Raw genomic sequence first — 17,240 nt, 5'->3', positions numbered from 1 at the left:
CTCCAATTCAAAACAAATATTGAACACCATTTTGAGAGAGAAAAAAACTAAAACATCCCCAACCTGCAGTTCATTAAATATTTCAAAAACACAGATGACTGTACGGTCAAAAACAACTATTTTGTGAGCAAAGGATCGTAAAATGGCACACTATTGATGTAAAGCGATTCACTTTCGTTAGAGCAGCAATTCTGTAAGAGTCGATACATTGCTTTGGGTTTGAAAATCCTCACTTATCTCTCAATGGGTCCGTTTATTTTCTTACCTTCAGAACTTCCAGTTGAGAAATGCAGCTAATGAGCAGTGAGCACACGTAACCTTGCCCTTGTTTCTCTGCTTTGCTCCTGTTACGCCATTCCACACTAATCACACCCTGGTCCTTTGCTCCTGTTGCCACACTATTCCACACTAATCACACCCTGGTCCATTCATCATGATTTTATATATATATATATACTGTATATATATATATATATATATATATATATATATATATATATATATATATGGAGAGACGGGTAATAGAGGAAGAGAGGGGAAATGACATGCTGTACACACTGTACAGCATGCAGTACAGTCGGGGAGGTCCCCAGCTGGAATCAAACTCCTCGTTTTCAGGAATATTAGCTGGGGGCGATGCTGCTGGGAAGCTTTCAGTTCTGCATTGGAGCAAAGCACGGAAAACGTTGCAAGGCACATCCTGTCCGTACTCTACTCTCTAAAGAGAATCTCCTGTGTTGTGATGAAGTTTGTACTGGTCCCTGTCATCTGCACACAGAGTCCCCGTCTGTTTTAGAACCATCTCAGCAGTCTCTCCTTCTCCATACTTCTCGTAAACACGTTACCTGAACATCGCCATTCTCTCTGCATTTTCTTTTGTATATTACATCAGTCTCTTTCTAGGAATAAAACTTTTATACACCTGCTAGCGGGCAGGCAGGCGTTTGAATGTGACCTATGAGTGGAAATGGTGTCGTCATGACAAGCTATTGTAGTATACTCCCAAATGCTTCCACTGTGGATCACTGAGAATGGATTGAAGGTTGAGCACCTTGCTCAAAGGCCTCTGCTTCTCTCGCTTCCAGGCTGCAACCATCTTAAAGTCGCCAACGTTACCTCATGAAAATGACGTGGTCAGTGCCAGTTGCAGACCCTGGCTGATCTCTCCAGTATGTTCTCGCTTCACACACTGAATAGAAACAAGGTACAGGGGGTAGACAAGTGAGTGTTTGCAGTCCGCCTCACACTTTGAGTCCCAAGCTCTGGTTTGAATCCGTGCTATACACAGGCACAGATTGACTTCCGGAAAGTGGTAGTGGATGTGTGAGAGGAGGCCAGAGTGGTAGATCAAGTCGAGGACAGAGCACGGATACAGTTCAGCCACGTTGCGCTCAGTTCAGTCAAGTATAGAGGGCTCAGTTCAGCTGGCAAAATAACTGAACTTGTCTCTGTTCTGTTCTGCGAGTCTGTCGATGGTCTACTTCAACAGCCATTGGTTCACTGGGAGATTGCACAGAAGAATGGACGAGAGGAGGAACGTGAAGAGAGTAGAGTAGAGAAGAGAGTAGAGTAGAGAAGAGGATCGATGAGGGTAGGAGAGGAGAGGAGAAAAACAGATGAACAGAGAAGGGACGAGAACAGAGGAGATAAAGATCTTAATTAGTGTCAGAATGAAACACAGTATAGAAACAACAAAGCCAAGCCTCAGGTATCAGAGCTCGAACTGATAAGACTGATGGAGGGCAAGTACGGAAAGAGAGGATAAATGTGAAGACAGAGAGAGGGAGAAATATACAGAGGAAATAAGACGAGTGTGTGTGTGTGTGTGTGTGTGTGTGTGTATGCGTGTGAGAGAGAGTGAGAGAACTAAAGAGAGTGAGTGGGAACAGATAAACAGAGGAAAGCACATGAGAGAGAGAGATAGAGATATAGAGAGAGACAGAGGGTACACTTAATTTAACGTTTTTTTGATTGATTTAAATATTTATTAACAGTTTGTAGAATTTACAGTACATTTTAAGCACAAACTCAATACAAAGACTGTCAACTGTGAGTGGACGACCCAATTAAGCATTACACTTGTTTACAACAGGGTCCACATTGTTGGAGGTCCTTACACAGCGTGATGAATACACAATCCTAAAATGCTTCACCAAATGTTTCACATCGAAAACCTTTCATCTGCTGATATCTTCAAACAGGTTGATGCTTTTCATTTAAGGTGAAACATCGACCTTGCTTCCATGAAAGAAAATAAATGTCGCTTCATCACAATGTAATATTTGTGTTTGGCGTGGATGTAGTAATTACACAATTTAGACACCATTTTGACAATCTCAGCACCAAGAAAGATGAAATAAAGCTTAGTTTAATGAAGGATTTGTTGATCTAGGATTTATTTTAATTAGAGTTGTGTTAATGCACCACATAATTTCAAGCAAATCGGTGATTAAATCCTTAACCTGTGGTTAAATCCTTTAACCCGTGATTAAAACTTTAACCTGTGATTAATTAATTAATTCAACTTTGTTGTGTGTCAACCATCCATCTTGGATATGCACTGTAAATAAACACGAATAACCAACCCTCTTGAGCCTAATAATATCATTAGCATTACTATTTAATTGTATTGTTTTTAGCGAGCAACCAGTCGTATAACTGGGGTTTATTAGCCATCTGATATGTCGCAGATATGCTGACATCCACTGCGTGGTTTAAAATGAATCCCCTATTGATATTTAAAGCAGTGGTGCAACAGGATTAACATTAATATAATCCAGGTTTACTGTGAAAATTAAAACCATGATTAATAAAACAAAACCAATATTAACAGTTTGACTGCGGAAAACGATTTATCGGACTTTTAATCAACCCCCCTTCACTGCCGAGATTGTTGTATTACCTTTAGAGCATACGCTGAATTATTTGGGCTTTTAATCCGCGAAAATCCAGCGAAAAAAGGTCCCTCGGTTTGTTGTGATCCAATCGTACCATCCACCATCTTGGTGCACCCGGAAGACGCACACAAGACTCGTCTCCATGAGGCGTTGTACCCCATTCATTTGCATTGGCCTCAATTTCCCAGAAGCCCTAGCAGCCCACAGCATGTGACGATTTCCGGTTTTTTTATCACAACAGATGCGCCTACTCTCTTTCTCCGCGGCGAAGAAGAATTTTCTTTTTTTTGTTTACATTACGGCGGATTAAACACATAAAACAAAACTCGCGTATGTCCGATATGGCAGCGACATTAACCTGGAGTAATCCATTCAAAGCACGGAAACTGTTAAAAGGATGGTTTAAAACTAACCCTGACTAGTGAAACCTTGATTTAATGGTGCAAACGGCCCTCCGAAACAGTTCCATTGGTTACCGTGCAGACAGGTGAGAGGGAGAGAGGTTGAGAAGATGTATCGTTTCTTTTATTTCCCACATGGCTTCCTCTCTCTGCAAGGTGGAGGGATCCCTGGAATGCACTCTACCCATTCTTCAAGTGATCTTTCTCTCTCTCCCCCTGCCCCAGTGCTCCTTTCCTCTGTCTCCTCTCTCTCTCCATCCATCCATCTCGGTTTCATTGCACGCCCCGCTCTGCTCCATTTCATTGGCGCAGGCACACCCGTCTCTACCGGGTTTTTTAAAACAGCTGGTGGATGGAAATGACGCTTGAGCGCGGCTTCAACTTGTAGCGTCGGGAAACATTTACGTTTTTTGGCCGACGCTACAAGTTGAAGCCGCGTGCGAGCGTCATTTCCATCCACCAAACCTGGAAGAGACGCCTGGAATAGGCGACTTTTTGATGCGTATATGTGCATGCGCCCTATGCCTTAAGTTCTCCTGCTCCCCTGTTCCTGTATAGACCAATCCATGGAGCAGTGCCCTGTAGACACAGAGGTGTAAAGCTGCGCTTAATGGTACACCTCAGTAGTGGCTGTGCCCAGGACACCCCTCCGTCGATTCGCCTATACACCTACACTCGGGAGTTTATAACTTCTTCTGCCTGTTTTCTACCCTCTTCCCACCTTCCATTTCATACTTTACATCTACCCTCTTCCATTTTATACTTCTTCATCCCCTGCTCTCTCTTTCCTCTCCTGAGTCATTTTCTACTGTCTCGTCTATCCTCTCCCTCTCTTGCTCTCCCCCAACATTATTTAGTTTCTGTCTCCTGCCTCATTCATCGCTCCCCTGTTTCGGTCTCTGCTTTCTCCGTCTGTTTTGTCAGCCTCTCTCCCTCCGCTTCGCTGTTTCTCTATTCTTCACCTATGCCCTTTTTTAACCGACTGTTGTTTTATTCAGATCTCTCTCTCGCTATCTGGCTTTCTACCACCTCTCTCTCTCTCTCTCTATCTCTCTCTCTCGCTCTCGCTCTCTCGCTCTCTCGCTCTCTCTCTCTCTAATCCAATATATATCGACAGAAGACAGATTCATCCAACTAATGTTTTCAGTGTGCCTCCACGTTGAGCTGAACAGATCTCACTGAAGACAGTTATCAGTACAGAGACTAATGGAGACCTCAGAGACCTCACTATAGAGGCTGTGTACACTGCACAGCACTGCTTCCCAAACACTGGCCCCCGAGTCCCGACCCATTTTTATGGGTCACAACTCATAGTAAAAATCACTTTTTTCTACATTAAACAGTTTGACGGCCGCTAATTGTTTAATCAAACGGTTGACTCTGCTTAAATGCACCAATGTCGGTTAAACCGACATTTGTTTCATGCGTTTAATTCGCCGTATTTTAATAATTAAAAAGAAACTCCGGCTTTGCCGCGGACCTGGTGATGAGACCTTCATGTTATGATGACGAAACCGGAAATCAACCCATGCCCTGGGCTGCAAGTGAACGGGGTTTGTCTGGACTACAACGCCTCTTAGAGGCGGATCTGGTGCCTTACCATCATGGCCGCTGGTGTGGTCAAACATAACAAACGGACGAACCATTTTTCGCCGGACTTTCACGGATCAAAAGCCCAATTACTTCAGCGTATGCTCTAAAGGTAATAAAACTATCTCGGCAGCGTTTCACACATTTCTAAGAATAAATAATAAAAAATAATAAAAAGTGAAACTGGCCGATCTACAAGATCGTGCGAAGCAACACGTGCACTTGTAGATCTGCTATTTTCACTAGTTTGGGTCCCGGGCAAACGTCTAAGCTCTCTTTTGGGTCTCAACCTGAAAAGTTTGGGAACCAATAGGCCTAGTTTACACAGACCTATAGTACAGAGACTGTAAATGGTAAATGGTGCATTGATATATAAATGCACCAAATTGACCGCGGACCCCCATCTGAAAATATTTTGTGCGAGGGACGCACACTGAAGTATATAGTATCAGATATACAAGCTCGCAGTGCTGCATGAAGTGACCCCGCTGTGAGTAGATATGCTATTTTTGAATAGTCAACGCATGCAACATGGATAAATGGGTTAAAATGTAGTAACACGTTTTGCTGGGGACTGACCCCCTGTGGGTCCCTGGGGGTCCTCTAACTCCACTTTGAGAGAACCAGTGGCGTACACAGACCTCAGCATCGAGGGTGTGTATAATGTAAGAGGCCTGTATCAAGGGCTTGGTATCCATGTGATGTGCGTGTGTTTGTTCACGGCTGGATCGATAAAGAAGATATATACAGGAGATCAGAAGAGAGAGAGAGAAGTGTGTGTGTGTGTGTGTGTGTGTGCGCAAAATCTTCCTCCAGAGGATATGACTCCTATATGCACACACACACACACACACACACACACACACACACACACACACACACACACACACACACACACACACACACACACACATACACACACACACACACACACACACAGACTCAAACAAACACACACACACACACACACACACACACAGGTATGTTGTTTGTGTACACACAGACCGTCTTGACTCTTGACACATTTTCTTCCTTATCACGTACGAACTCAAAAACACAAACACACTCCCACACAGTAAAATCCTCAGTGTTCATTTATCCTTTTGAGATATATATATATTCTCAGATTCAAGGAGAAATTCTTGACTTCACCCATTTCCAACCAACCATATAATTGGTCCTCAATAAAGCTTGTGGGAGTATTGTGCCATTTCTGTCTACTGGGTCTGTGTCTCAGAGGTGGGCTGTGGGCAGCTCAGAAACCCGCCTACCAGTGACGTCATCGGTAGGCCGATCATTTCTAATGATTTATATATATATTTTTCCTTCTACGCAAGATAAATGGCTTCTATTATAGCATGTTAACTTTCCAGGAATAGAAAGCCTGTTTATATTAGTTTGGATTCCCCATCGATGATGTCACTGACTGGTAGGAGGGTTTCTGAACTGTCCACAGCCCTCCTCTGAGACATTAGACCCTGTAGGCAAACATACCATATATTATAATGAGCAGTATAGTGAGTGAGGACCAATTATATAAAGATAGGTGGGAAATTGGTGAAGTGGTCCTTTAAATCAACTCAGGATGTTATAGAGCAAAGTACATTATACACCTGTGTGTGTGTGTGTGTGTGTGTGTGTGTGTGTGTGTGTGTGTGTGTGTGTGTGTGGTCGATGGAATCAATACCAGAGATATAGAGAAGAGGAAGATGAGGAAGAGGAGGGTGGGCAGCAGATACTCTGAGGATATGATGACATGAGCTCTAAAGCAAATACACACATGCACATACAGCACACACACACACACACACACACACACACACACACACACACACACACACACACACACACACACACACACACACACACACACACACACACACACACACACACACACACACACAACACTGCCCTCACTCTTCCTTTGTTGCTCCCAAGGGTGGTCTCAACTCTCTACCTCCTACCTATCAAAGACAGAAACACTGCACCAGGCACGACATGCACACACACGCACGCACGCACACATGCACGCACACATGCAATGCCGTATCCCCTATATTCAGTTAAATTGGTAATATTTAAATTACATTTTTAATCATAGTTTTCTATTTTCTGTGAGGCTGTGATTATTACTTGACCATTACTTTGTCCTCTTCTGTTGAAATGGAATAACAAATATCAGATGACCTCAATAAGAAAGAACTGATTCACTGAAGAACAAATGCATGCATTTATTAAATTGATTTATGTATTTCTCTATACTTTTTTTTCGTATTCTGTTCAATTATGCACTATATAAAATATATCTTCAGTACATATAGTGTGTATGGTAGTCTAACAGAATGTTTAGTAGTCTATATTATATCATACGTTTATTAGTGTATTATATTCATGACTATCATGACTACTTTGCATATCCTTCCTTACTGTACTGAGACTCTCGGAGATGTGGATCGATCTTTGCTCAGAGATTTGTCTTGCTTTCATTCTTTAATTGTTTGAGTGAAATTGTCAATTCAATCACAAGAGACAAGTTTGTACAAGAACGATGCTTACGGGACACGGATTTGGCTTTGGCCTCGTCACAGATGAATGAATAAATCTATATGATTGACTAGATAATTAGATCTGGTGCATATTAGGGTAACAGCTTGTCTGGAAAAGGAGCCTCTGCTTTAATGTTGTAGTTCAGACAGGCACAAAGTCGAGCCGTTCTGAGATCGTGACCGAATGTGATGAGTGTATTATGGAACTACTATGCAGTCTATTTAAGCAGCCTGAAGTTCTCTCTCTCTCTCTCTCTTACATGCTCAACATGTTTTGCTACGACAGCTCGTTAGTTGACCAAACTCCCACCACCTCCCCAGCTTGGGGGGAGGTGGTGGGAGTAGCATTTAGGTCTTCACTTTGTCAGCACGTCAGTCGATGCGGGCTGGATATGTTCGTATCATCATGTTCTTAGCTGAGTATCTTTAGGCTCTGCTTCGGGGATTCGTGATCTCTGTGTCAAAGCTTGTGCAGGTTGGTTTTGGAGCATCACGAAAGTACAGCGCGGAACCACACGGCCAAATATGATGCAATCCATGGTTTTCATCTCGACAAGAGTGTACTGAACTGGGATTTCAACCCGGTCTCACCCAAACACGGTGAAATAACACATATTGAATTCCGTACATAGCCTACACTACTAGAAAACCCAGAAATCGGTACATGATATTACATTGAAATCCTCCCCATTATTAACCGCCCTATAGTTTTAGACTGCGACAGAGATGCGGTGTCTCAAGCTAACTTGAGTAACGAGAGCCACCACCGAGTGAGCTAAAGCGAGTTTCTGCGGTGACTTGTAATATGTACGGAATTGGTGTTTTTAAATCCTGGTTGCATCACACATACTAATTATACAGATACTCTTAAATGTGTATTGATTGTGCCTGACTGAGCAACGCAGCATCTCACGTGCAGAAGCAGATGGAGTCGGTTAAACTTCCTGCGGTGTGCAGACGAAAGGTTGTGATAATGTCTGGGAAGACATGTTGATTTCGATCCTAGCATAAGAGATGATAGGGAGAACAGAGATGATGAACGAGAGGGCTGATGGAGTGCCCGTGGCATAAGGGCTCATTCTTAATTAGTGTATGGACATTGTAAATGGCTAAATATAGACAGTCGGGTTCTTGGCAGATATGGAAAAGCCTCAGCAAACATAACAGTTTGTCTCAACTGACTCGCCATGTCAAATGGTCCTCGCTCTCATTTACTTCACGTCAGTCTCCTTGCAGACATGTCTCACTCAGACGGTGACATAAATCATCTACTTACTGTATATGCCGGTAATTATTGGGGCGCCCTGATCATCTGTGAGCACATTAGGAGGATTAAAGGCTTAAAGTTTCACTCTGAAACAGAAAGCTGTATGTTTTTTAATTAGAACGTTGTATCCCTCCAGGCTATGGGACGTAGCTTTGTTACGCGTTGTCTTTTAATTTTCTTCTCCCTCACTGCTACATATTTCTCTCTACCATAATGACCAAGTTTCTCTTCAGGAATAAATCCTTGGTGCCAGTGAACATATCCGCCTTATTTTGTGTTCTCTAGCGTTATGTATTCCTCCCCCTCTCACTTGCTACGAAGTCACACAGAAACACCACCTCCACCTGCAAACACGTCCACCCACACCACACGACAAACCAAAACAGACAGCTTCCCTTAACATGTTCCGCTCAACTCTGTCTAAATGTAATTTATCTCTCTCTCACGCACAGCTGCATACATTCTGGGGGCATAGGGCATCTTTCTATAGGGTCAGTCTCTCTATCTCTCCCTCCCTCCCACTCTCTCCCTCTCTCTTTCCCACACACACACACACGCTTTGTTGGGGCAGTCTCTTTCTCTCATGTTCACATACACACACACAGAGCCTGCCCGAGGCAAAGACAAAATGTTGCCTAGGGAGTCATGACAATGAGGGGCAGCACACCGCTCTCTCCAGTGCCGAGTGCCGTGCCATTGTTGCATGCAAGTGAATACTGTGACAGCAATTAAAGCTATGAGAGAGAGAGAGAGAGAGAGAGAGAGAGAGAGAGAGAGAGAGAGACACACACACACACGCGCGAGCGTACCTCTGTACTGTGGCCGCAGAGCTCGGTTGTTGGGACAGTCACGTCCCTGCTTGCTGAAGTTGATGTTGGTGCGGATACAGCGCTGCAGCAGGGCCTGGGTGGGCCGCGTGTTGTCACTCATGCTCATGAAGATCTTGTAGGGTTCGTTCTGACTGAGGAGGCGCAGGGAGTGCATCTACACAGGAGGAGGTTAAAAGCATGAAACACAGATGTTTTCCATGTCTTAATGGGTCAATAACAAATGGAAATAATAATATAACCAGTAAGACGCCTGGGTGACAGCAGACTGCTGGGCGAGCGCTGGCGCTTTGGCATGGGGGATCAGATCAACATATGGAATTAATTCTGTACTGGCCATATATGGAGCGTGTCTTGAGTGTATAGATTGATGAGGTCAGATCAACATATTGAATGGTCAGAAGAGGTCAGCTCCATATATGGAGATCTAAGGGTGGCAGCGGGGGCAGTGCCTTGAGTATACAGGGTTTGATGAGGGCCCAGGTTGGGCCGGGCCTTAATTTTCGGGCCTGTTGAGAACTCTAGTGTTCGCCGGCTGCCGGGCGTGGCTTCACTAATAACTTTGGGGCAGGCCCATCTAGAGTTTAAACGGACAGGTATCAGTCAAGAGGGAGATATCAAGAAGGAAGGATGGATGGGGAAGGATCAACATATGGAATGTCAGAAGAGGTCAGCTCCATATATGGATATCTAAGGGTTTGAGGTGATAGTATAGATAGATGTACGTTTAGTTGCTGGCCAATACTGATGATATCAGGGATCTCCATATATGGGCTTAATATTGATGACATCACGTGATGTCACGACTCCGAGGCATGACCATATATGGGTCGTGACGAACCAACTGACAGGAAATGCATTTCATATAGTTAACAATAATGGCAGAGAAGAGAAGGACAGGAGACACGTGGCAGAAAAGAAACATTGGGCAAAATTTGTCATTCTTCAAAAACAGCTCTCAACGCATCGCAACGTGACACGTGCCGTGCTCCCCTATAACACCATGCACAATACTGTGTACAACTACCACTCAGGACATTGTGAAATTATCCATCTTCCATCTGCGATTTAAAACTATGCTGTGTGTCCATACTGTCTTCATTTGCAATTCAAAGGAAGTTGTACCATTAACGCAAATGTATTTCAGCTCTGATGAAAGTACAAGGACACACACCAAGCAATATATGTACATGCACACTCGACACATTTTTCTCTCCAACACATCTAATACACACATGCGCGCGCGCACACACACACACACACACACACACACACACACACACACACACACACACACACACACACACACACACACACACACACACACACACACACACACACACACACACACACACACACACACACACACACACACACACACACACACACACACACACACACACACACACACGTGCGTGCACACATGGTGCTGAATGAATGCAGCCACTAGGTCTTTTACAGCAAAATACCTTTTTTCACAATGTGCTCTGATAATAAAATCACAGTAACAGAGATGAGCAATAAAGAAAGAGTATATTACTGTATGTGAAAGCTTGTGTGTGTGTGTGTGTGTGTGTGTGTGTGTGTGTGTGTGTGTGTGTGTGTGTGTGTGCGCGTGCGTGTGTGCATGTATGCACGTATTGTGATTCTGTGTGGAAAATAGCGGACACAAGTAGGCAGGCTTTAGACCGGATCAGGCTTTCCACAGCTATACAGCAGGCACTGTCTACAGTGCAGACAGCAGAGCAGAAGCTCTCAATGTTTAACCATAATACAACAATAACTAAACACAAATATCACTTGAATTGGATTGCAATACTTTACAATTCCATCATAAAATAATTAGCAGCCCACCCTAGCCCAGTGGTACATCCGGGCCTGGTCATCCCAATAATCCAAATCAGTATCGCCCTGCCGTGCATGCAGGTCCCTGGCACCACCCAACTAAGTCACCGGCGTTTCAAACCAAACGTCGTATAATTTGAATCGTGGTTGGGTTTGTGGGAGTGAGTGGGTGGATATAATGGTTGCTGCACTAATGTGTGCATTATAGTTTATCATGCACAAGCACATTGAGTTTAACTGGCATGAAATGCTGTATGCTATACAAGATAAATTGGACTTGACCTTTCCTCTTGACCTTTCCTTTCCTCTGTATCACCCAAATACACACATTAATAAAACATTTAAACCAATCTGAACTTTAAAACCACTTAAATGCTGGATTCTAGGGCTCTATTCTACGCGTCCAAACGTGTTCCCTCTACACCAATTATCTTCACCAAACAAGCTCACAAAACGTCGCAAAGCCCAACATGTTGTGAGCTTGTATAGATCACCAAATGTAACCCCCAGAATTCATTTGAATTCACCTCCAGCAAGTGTTCAGGTCTTTTAAGCGAACAGAGAGGATTTGACGGTGTCCTCTACACACCTGCATCTGTGTGACGTAGATGGGCTTGTTGATGAGGATCCAGGTGGAGGTCTCGAAGCAGGGAGGGATGGTGATGGAGCCCTCGTAGGTGATGTAGCGCATGGTGTCAGGATACAGATCTGCTATGTTCAGACCCATCAATAGAAACGCATCATCTAGAGAAACAGAGAGAGGCTTTTCTATAAATGTCTTTTAAACCCATTTAGGCCTGACGTAGAAATATATATCTTTTAAGTATTCTGAAAAAATATATATTCAAAGATTTGTGCCGCATTTTCACGATTTCTCAAAAATAGCAGACCAACAAGCTCGTAACGCGCCACTCGGTGGCGCACTATGAGCTTGTAGATCTGCTATTTTTCAATAGCTAAAGTATAACATAATGCTTAGTTAAAACACCAAAAGGGGTTCCCGTACAGAATGGGTTAAACAGTTTTCTGAAAGACCTACGTATGTTGATATAGTCAGTGGTTCTCAAACTTTTTCATGTCAAGGACCTTCAAAAAACAAATGTTGTACCAAGGGACCCCCAGAAGCGGATATTTAATCGAAACATGTTTGCTTTAAAAAATATATTCAAAGATTTAGCCGAAATATTCACAAATTAGCAGACCTATGAGCTATGTGTGTGTGAGCGCAGTGTGTGTGGTGTGTGCGTGTGTGTGGTGTCTGTGTGTGTGTGGTGTGTGTGTGTGTGTGTGTGTGTGTGTGTGTGTGTGTGTGTGTGTGTGTGCGTGGTGTGTGTGTGTGCGTGCGACATGTGCGTGTAAAGTAGGTGATGCAGTGAGCGGAGTCAGGATGCAGGTGCTTTGTGCTCAAAGCCATCAAGAGAAATGCATCATCTGAGGAGTCAGTAAGGAGGTGTGTGTGTGTGTGTGTGTGTGTGTGTGTGTGTGTGTGTGTGTGTGTGTGTGTGTGTGTGTGTGTGTGTGTGTGTGTGTGTGTGTGTGTGTGTGTGTGTGTGTGTGTGGGCGAGGCCATTAAATGTGGCCTAGAAATGTGTAGTCAGAGGAAATGTGTTTGTGAGTGTGTATGTGTTAGTTTGGAAATAATAAGAATACATGCATAATTTATTGGCAACAATTTGTCTGAAGTGAGATCCAGAGAAGGCAAGCGAGAAAGAGACAGAATGAGAGGCAAAGAAAGAACATTCAAGTGAAGGAGAGATATTATATGGAGATTGTATGTGATCTGTTTTTAAGCTTGCTAGCTAGCAGCAATAATCAATACATTATTTATCAGCCTATTGTTATTTGTTATACATATTCCTGTTGCCATGGTCAGACCTATCAATAGAAATGCTTCATCTAGAGAGAGACTGGAGATTAGTGCGTGTCTGTGACAGTGTGTGTGTGTGTGTGTGTGTGTGTGTGTGTGTGTGCATGCGTGCGCTGTGCTGTCAACAGGAACTGTCTTCATTGTTTGCGGGTTCTACTGTATGTGCTCGGTACATTTCATTATTTTACATTAACTTGTCATAATGAGCAACTGCTACCGTTTGTGTTCCGGTGTTCCCTCCGGGTGCTCCAAGTATACTGTTTATATGAGCTGCATATAAACACCATAGCCTCGGTACAATTACAGTGAAACCAAAGCAGGGCGAGGTACCTGGGCCATTCCCTTATTAACTATAGTGCTGCATCCCACTTACTGTTGATTTAAAGCTGGAAGATGCAATGAATAAAACATTAACCAATCTGTATCATGTAGTAGAGTACTGTATGTTAATACAATGTCAGGAGCAAACCACAGTGGTGGGAGGTGGTATCCTTGCCCTCCCAACCCTGGGGCCCAAAAAAAGCTGCACAGCTTTCATACAAAAAGATGATGCACAAAAAAAGAGAGAAAAGCACATATACAGCATGCACAGAAAGATCTGCATGTACAACACTATGTGCCCGCCCCGGTCCCGTGCAGATTCCCTCATTATGGTGCATAAGCGGAAATAATTCTGATGATTGCATAATTTCTATGGCCTACTTCATACTATATAGACATATAGCACAGGATTGGAATCACATTTTTTTTTCTAACAGTTGGCGAGCTTCTGCTTGACGAAGCTTCACTGCAGTAATCAGGCGCCCGTCAGCGTCACGTTTGATTGATTGATTGAAATATTTATTAACAGTTTGCAGAATTTACAGTACATTTCAAGCACAAACTCAATACAAAGACTGTTAACTGTGAGTGGACGACCCAATTAAGCATTACACTTGTTTACAACAGGGTCCACATTGTTCAATTCATCAAAACATTTAGAGACATGTACAAATAGACATTTCTATGTAGCCAACGGAGGGAATGTTCCCATTTTAACAATTTTTTTTTACCAAGACTTTATAATTACACCCGTAGGAGGCCGAGGACGTCCTAAAGACGTCTGGGGACACGTTTAGGGCTTTTTAATGGTATCAAACCATAAAAATGGTACTGTATAAAACCATTAAAATACTTTCTTTTTTTTTTTACAGCGGCCGCTGATAGGCAACGCCTTGCACAGAGCTCCCGGACATGTTTTGTGCATGCGCGCAGCATTCAATTCCTTGTTTACGGCCCGACAAACCTTGCAATCATGTCTGAATCTACTTAACCAAGCATTTCGTTTGGAATATTAACACATGACAGCGCGAGGTAGTATATATATGGAACATTATACCTCCCGGTTTTGGGGGGAATTGGAAGGTAGGGCTTTTCAGAGTAAATTCTGCCTCATCTGCTGGGCACTCCAGCGCCTTTATTTGGAAAGAAATCCTGGTCATGAAAACTGTTGATCAATGAAGGGTGCTCCACTGCCGACGGTTGTGTTTGAACAGCGTCTGGACAGCGTCACCCATTCGCCCCGGTTCATTTTCATTGACAATATTATCATGTCTTGCTGCATTTTTAATAGGTGTGTAGTATCGATATAGTATCTGCATCGACAAAATCTATTTTAATTTCAAGTATATAGATATGTAAACAGCAACATATCGTATCGCTTGACTGTATCGTATCGTTTTTCAATGCAGATAATTGATTATTTAGCCATTTTAAGAAGAAAAAAGAAAGAGGTGTTTAATTACTTTTCCATTCCATATTGCTACACTTCTATGGATCAATATTTTGCCAGAGAATCGTTGTGTATACTTTACTGTACATCCATAATAAATGTTTCCCTTAAAGAATTGGTTTCACACAGATTCAAATTCTCTACTAAATAGTTACCGTATAGATTTTAAAACATTGAATCGTATTGCCAAGAATGAATCAATGTATCGTGACACGTACCGTATCGCTGTAAAAATGTATCGTTACACCCCTAATTCTTATACATGCCAAATATGTGTGACAACCTTCTTACAGAACCTCTTAGTATGTGTGCATACTGTGCAAGCTTATAGGCACCTGCTGGTTCACAAGTACAGTAGTACAATATCTCACTCGGCTGAGCAGGGATTCCGTCACGGAGGAGTGGAAGAAATTTCACGTGTCGTGTGAGAGACCCGGGGTTCAAATAACTAGCAGGCCGCAGGACATGTATCTTTATAGACATACTGTATGCAAGGATTAAAGTTCTTCTACTGTATGGAAACATGTCACAAAGCAAGCATAGCATATCTACAAGCTCACAGCGTGTCGCACCACGGCACGTTGGTTGTAGATCTGCTGTTTTCGGTTATCAGTTCTTTTATGATTGAATACTAAAGTTTATTAGTTAATTAAAGCAAAGGTTAAAGCCTCAATCTCCAATTTCTTCAACTGGTTGTCTGTATGAGAACAGTAGGAACAGCAGTAGGTTTAGAACGATAATACCAAAACATCATAATTCTAAATATTGCACTAATTGTTTAGGAAACAGGGCTTTAATTTGGGGGACCCCTTTCATACCGTTTCACAAATGGCAGGTTAGACCTTGGCCTGGCACGTCTTTTTAGTCGTGACATGATTCATTACATTTTGAAATTAAAAATTTGGGCCTAAAATGAACACGTCGGGCCGAAAGGATGAACGATCACCGTGCGTGCGTATGCTGCGAGTCGTGAAAGATTGGTTAGACCAGTCATAAGTCCTACATCTACAACCTATCTCAAACCCTCACCCTAAACCTAACCTCCCACGAGGCAGCACACCTAAACCTAACCGTAACCCATGTCTAACCAATGCTATGTCTAACCAAAGTATGCCTCCCGCATGCGTGCGTGCGTGCCTGCGTGTGTGTGTGCGTGCCTGCGTGCGCGAGACATGAACGAGCACCGTGCGTGCGTGCGTGCGCGAGACATGAACGAGCACCGTGCGTGCGTGCGTGTGCGAGACATGAACGATCACCGCCGCTGTTGTGTTTGGCCTGTTCATGATTTAGGCCCAGTTCCCCTCCAGCTGCAGTACGTACGATCGGCCAGGAGGTCGCGGACTGATTTTTATGGGTAGCAAGCAAATATCCCCTTTTTTCATGTCCTATACATTTAAAAAACGAAATTGAACAATAGAAATGATTTGAAAAAGTTATTAAAATAAATCACAATATTTCATAAAATATAAACAATTCCAGCAAGTATTTAATAAATAAAATGAAATAAATCTAATATTCAATGAATAAATTAAGAAACGTCAAACAAGACATAATAGCACATATATCAGCTCACACAGTTGTGAGCTTGTATATCGGCTACTGTGAGCTGTCCTGTGAGACTCTATAGTTTGAGTCCCGGGAGACAAGTGTAAATAATACACAAGTACACAAGTGTAAATAATGTATTTCTTGTTGTTTTTGTTATTTTCCATACCTATGTTTGATTACTTTGTCTTACTATTTGTATATTACTATTTGTTAAATTGTATATTAACTTTGGTGAGAACCACATAAGCCCTCCCTGGGTTTCTTTTCTCACCTGCACACACTTCACACTTGAGACAGAAATGGTCTCTTTTGGGTCTGGAGCTAAAACGTTTGTGAACCACTGAGGACAGTGTACTACACACTAAGTGCAACAAGGAGAGCCAGAGTGCAGAGAGATCCAGCCAACGCGTTGAAGGACACTCCAGCAGGGAAAGGGGGATTGATTTGACACTCCAGCAGGGAAAGGGGGATTGATTTCCTATAGGAATTAGATTAGATTCATGACCATGTGGGTTGTGAGGTCCTCTTAAAAAAAGCACAACCACGAAGGGACTCGAACCCTCAATCTTCTGATCCGAAGTCAGACGCCTTATCCATTAGGCCACGTGGTCAGCCTGCAGGGCCAGACTGCAGAGAGGTCCCTTACTTTCCTCCTCCCTCCAGCACTGAGGATGTGAAGAG

The 17,240-nt window shown here is 43.0% G+C and overlaps 1 protein-coding gene across 1 annotated transcript in view; it reads right to left on the bottom strand.

Annotated features, from left to right (window-relative positions):
- Nucleotides 1-578: 578 nt before the first annotated feature.
- LOC310869033 (carbonic anhydrase-related protein 10-like) overlaps nucleotides 579-17,240 on the bottom strand; it is a 140,842-nt gene continuing 124,180 nt past the window's right edge. The window contains exons 7-9 of the mRNA XM_083779609.1: nucleotides 11,963-12,117; nucleotides 9,511-9,685; nucleotides 579-1,500 (exon numbers count right to left, since the gene is read on the bottom strand). Of these exons, the coding sequence (XP_083635735.1) occupies nucleotides 1,478-1,500; nucleotides 9,511-9,685; nucleotides 11,963-12,117 (353 nt within the window). The 3' untranslated portion in view covers nucleotides 579-1,477. The remainder of the gene's footprint in view (nucleotides 1,501-9,510; nucleotides 9,686-11,962; nucleotides 12,118-17,240) is intronic.

This window comes from Protomyctophum parallelum (assembly GCF_964188405.1).
Source record: "Protomyctophum parallelum genome assembly, chromosome: 13".
NCBI classification, from domain to species: domain Eukaryota; kingdom Metazoa; phylum Chordata; class Actinopteri; order Myctophiformes; family Myctophidae; genus Protomyctophum; species Protomyctophum parallelum.
Note: the sequence above shows the minus strand (reverse complement) of the source record. Positions and strands in the feature narration are given on the sequence as shown.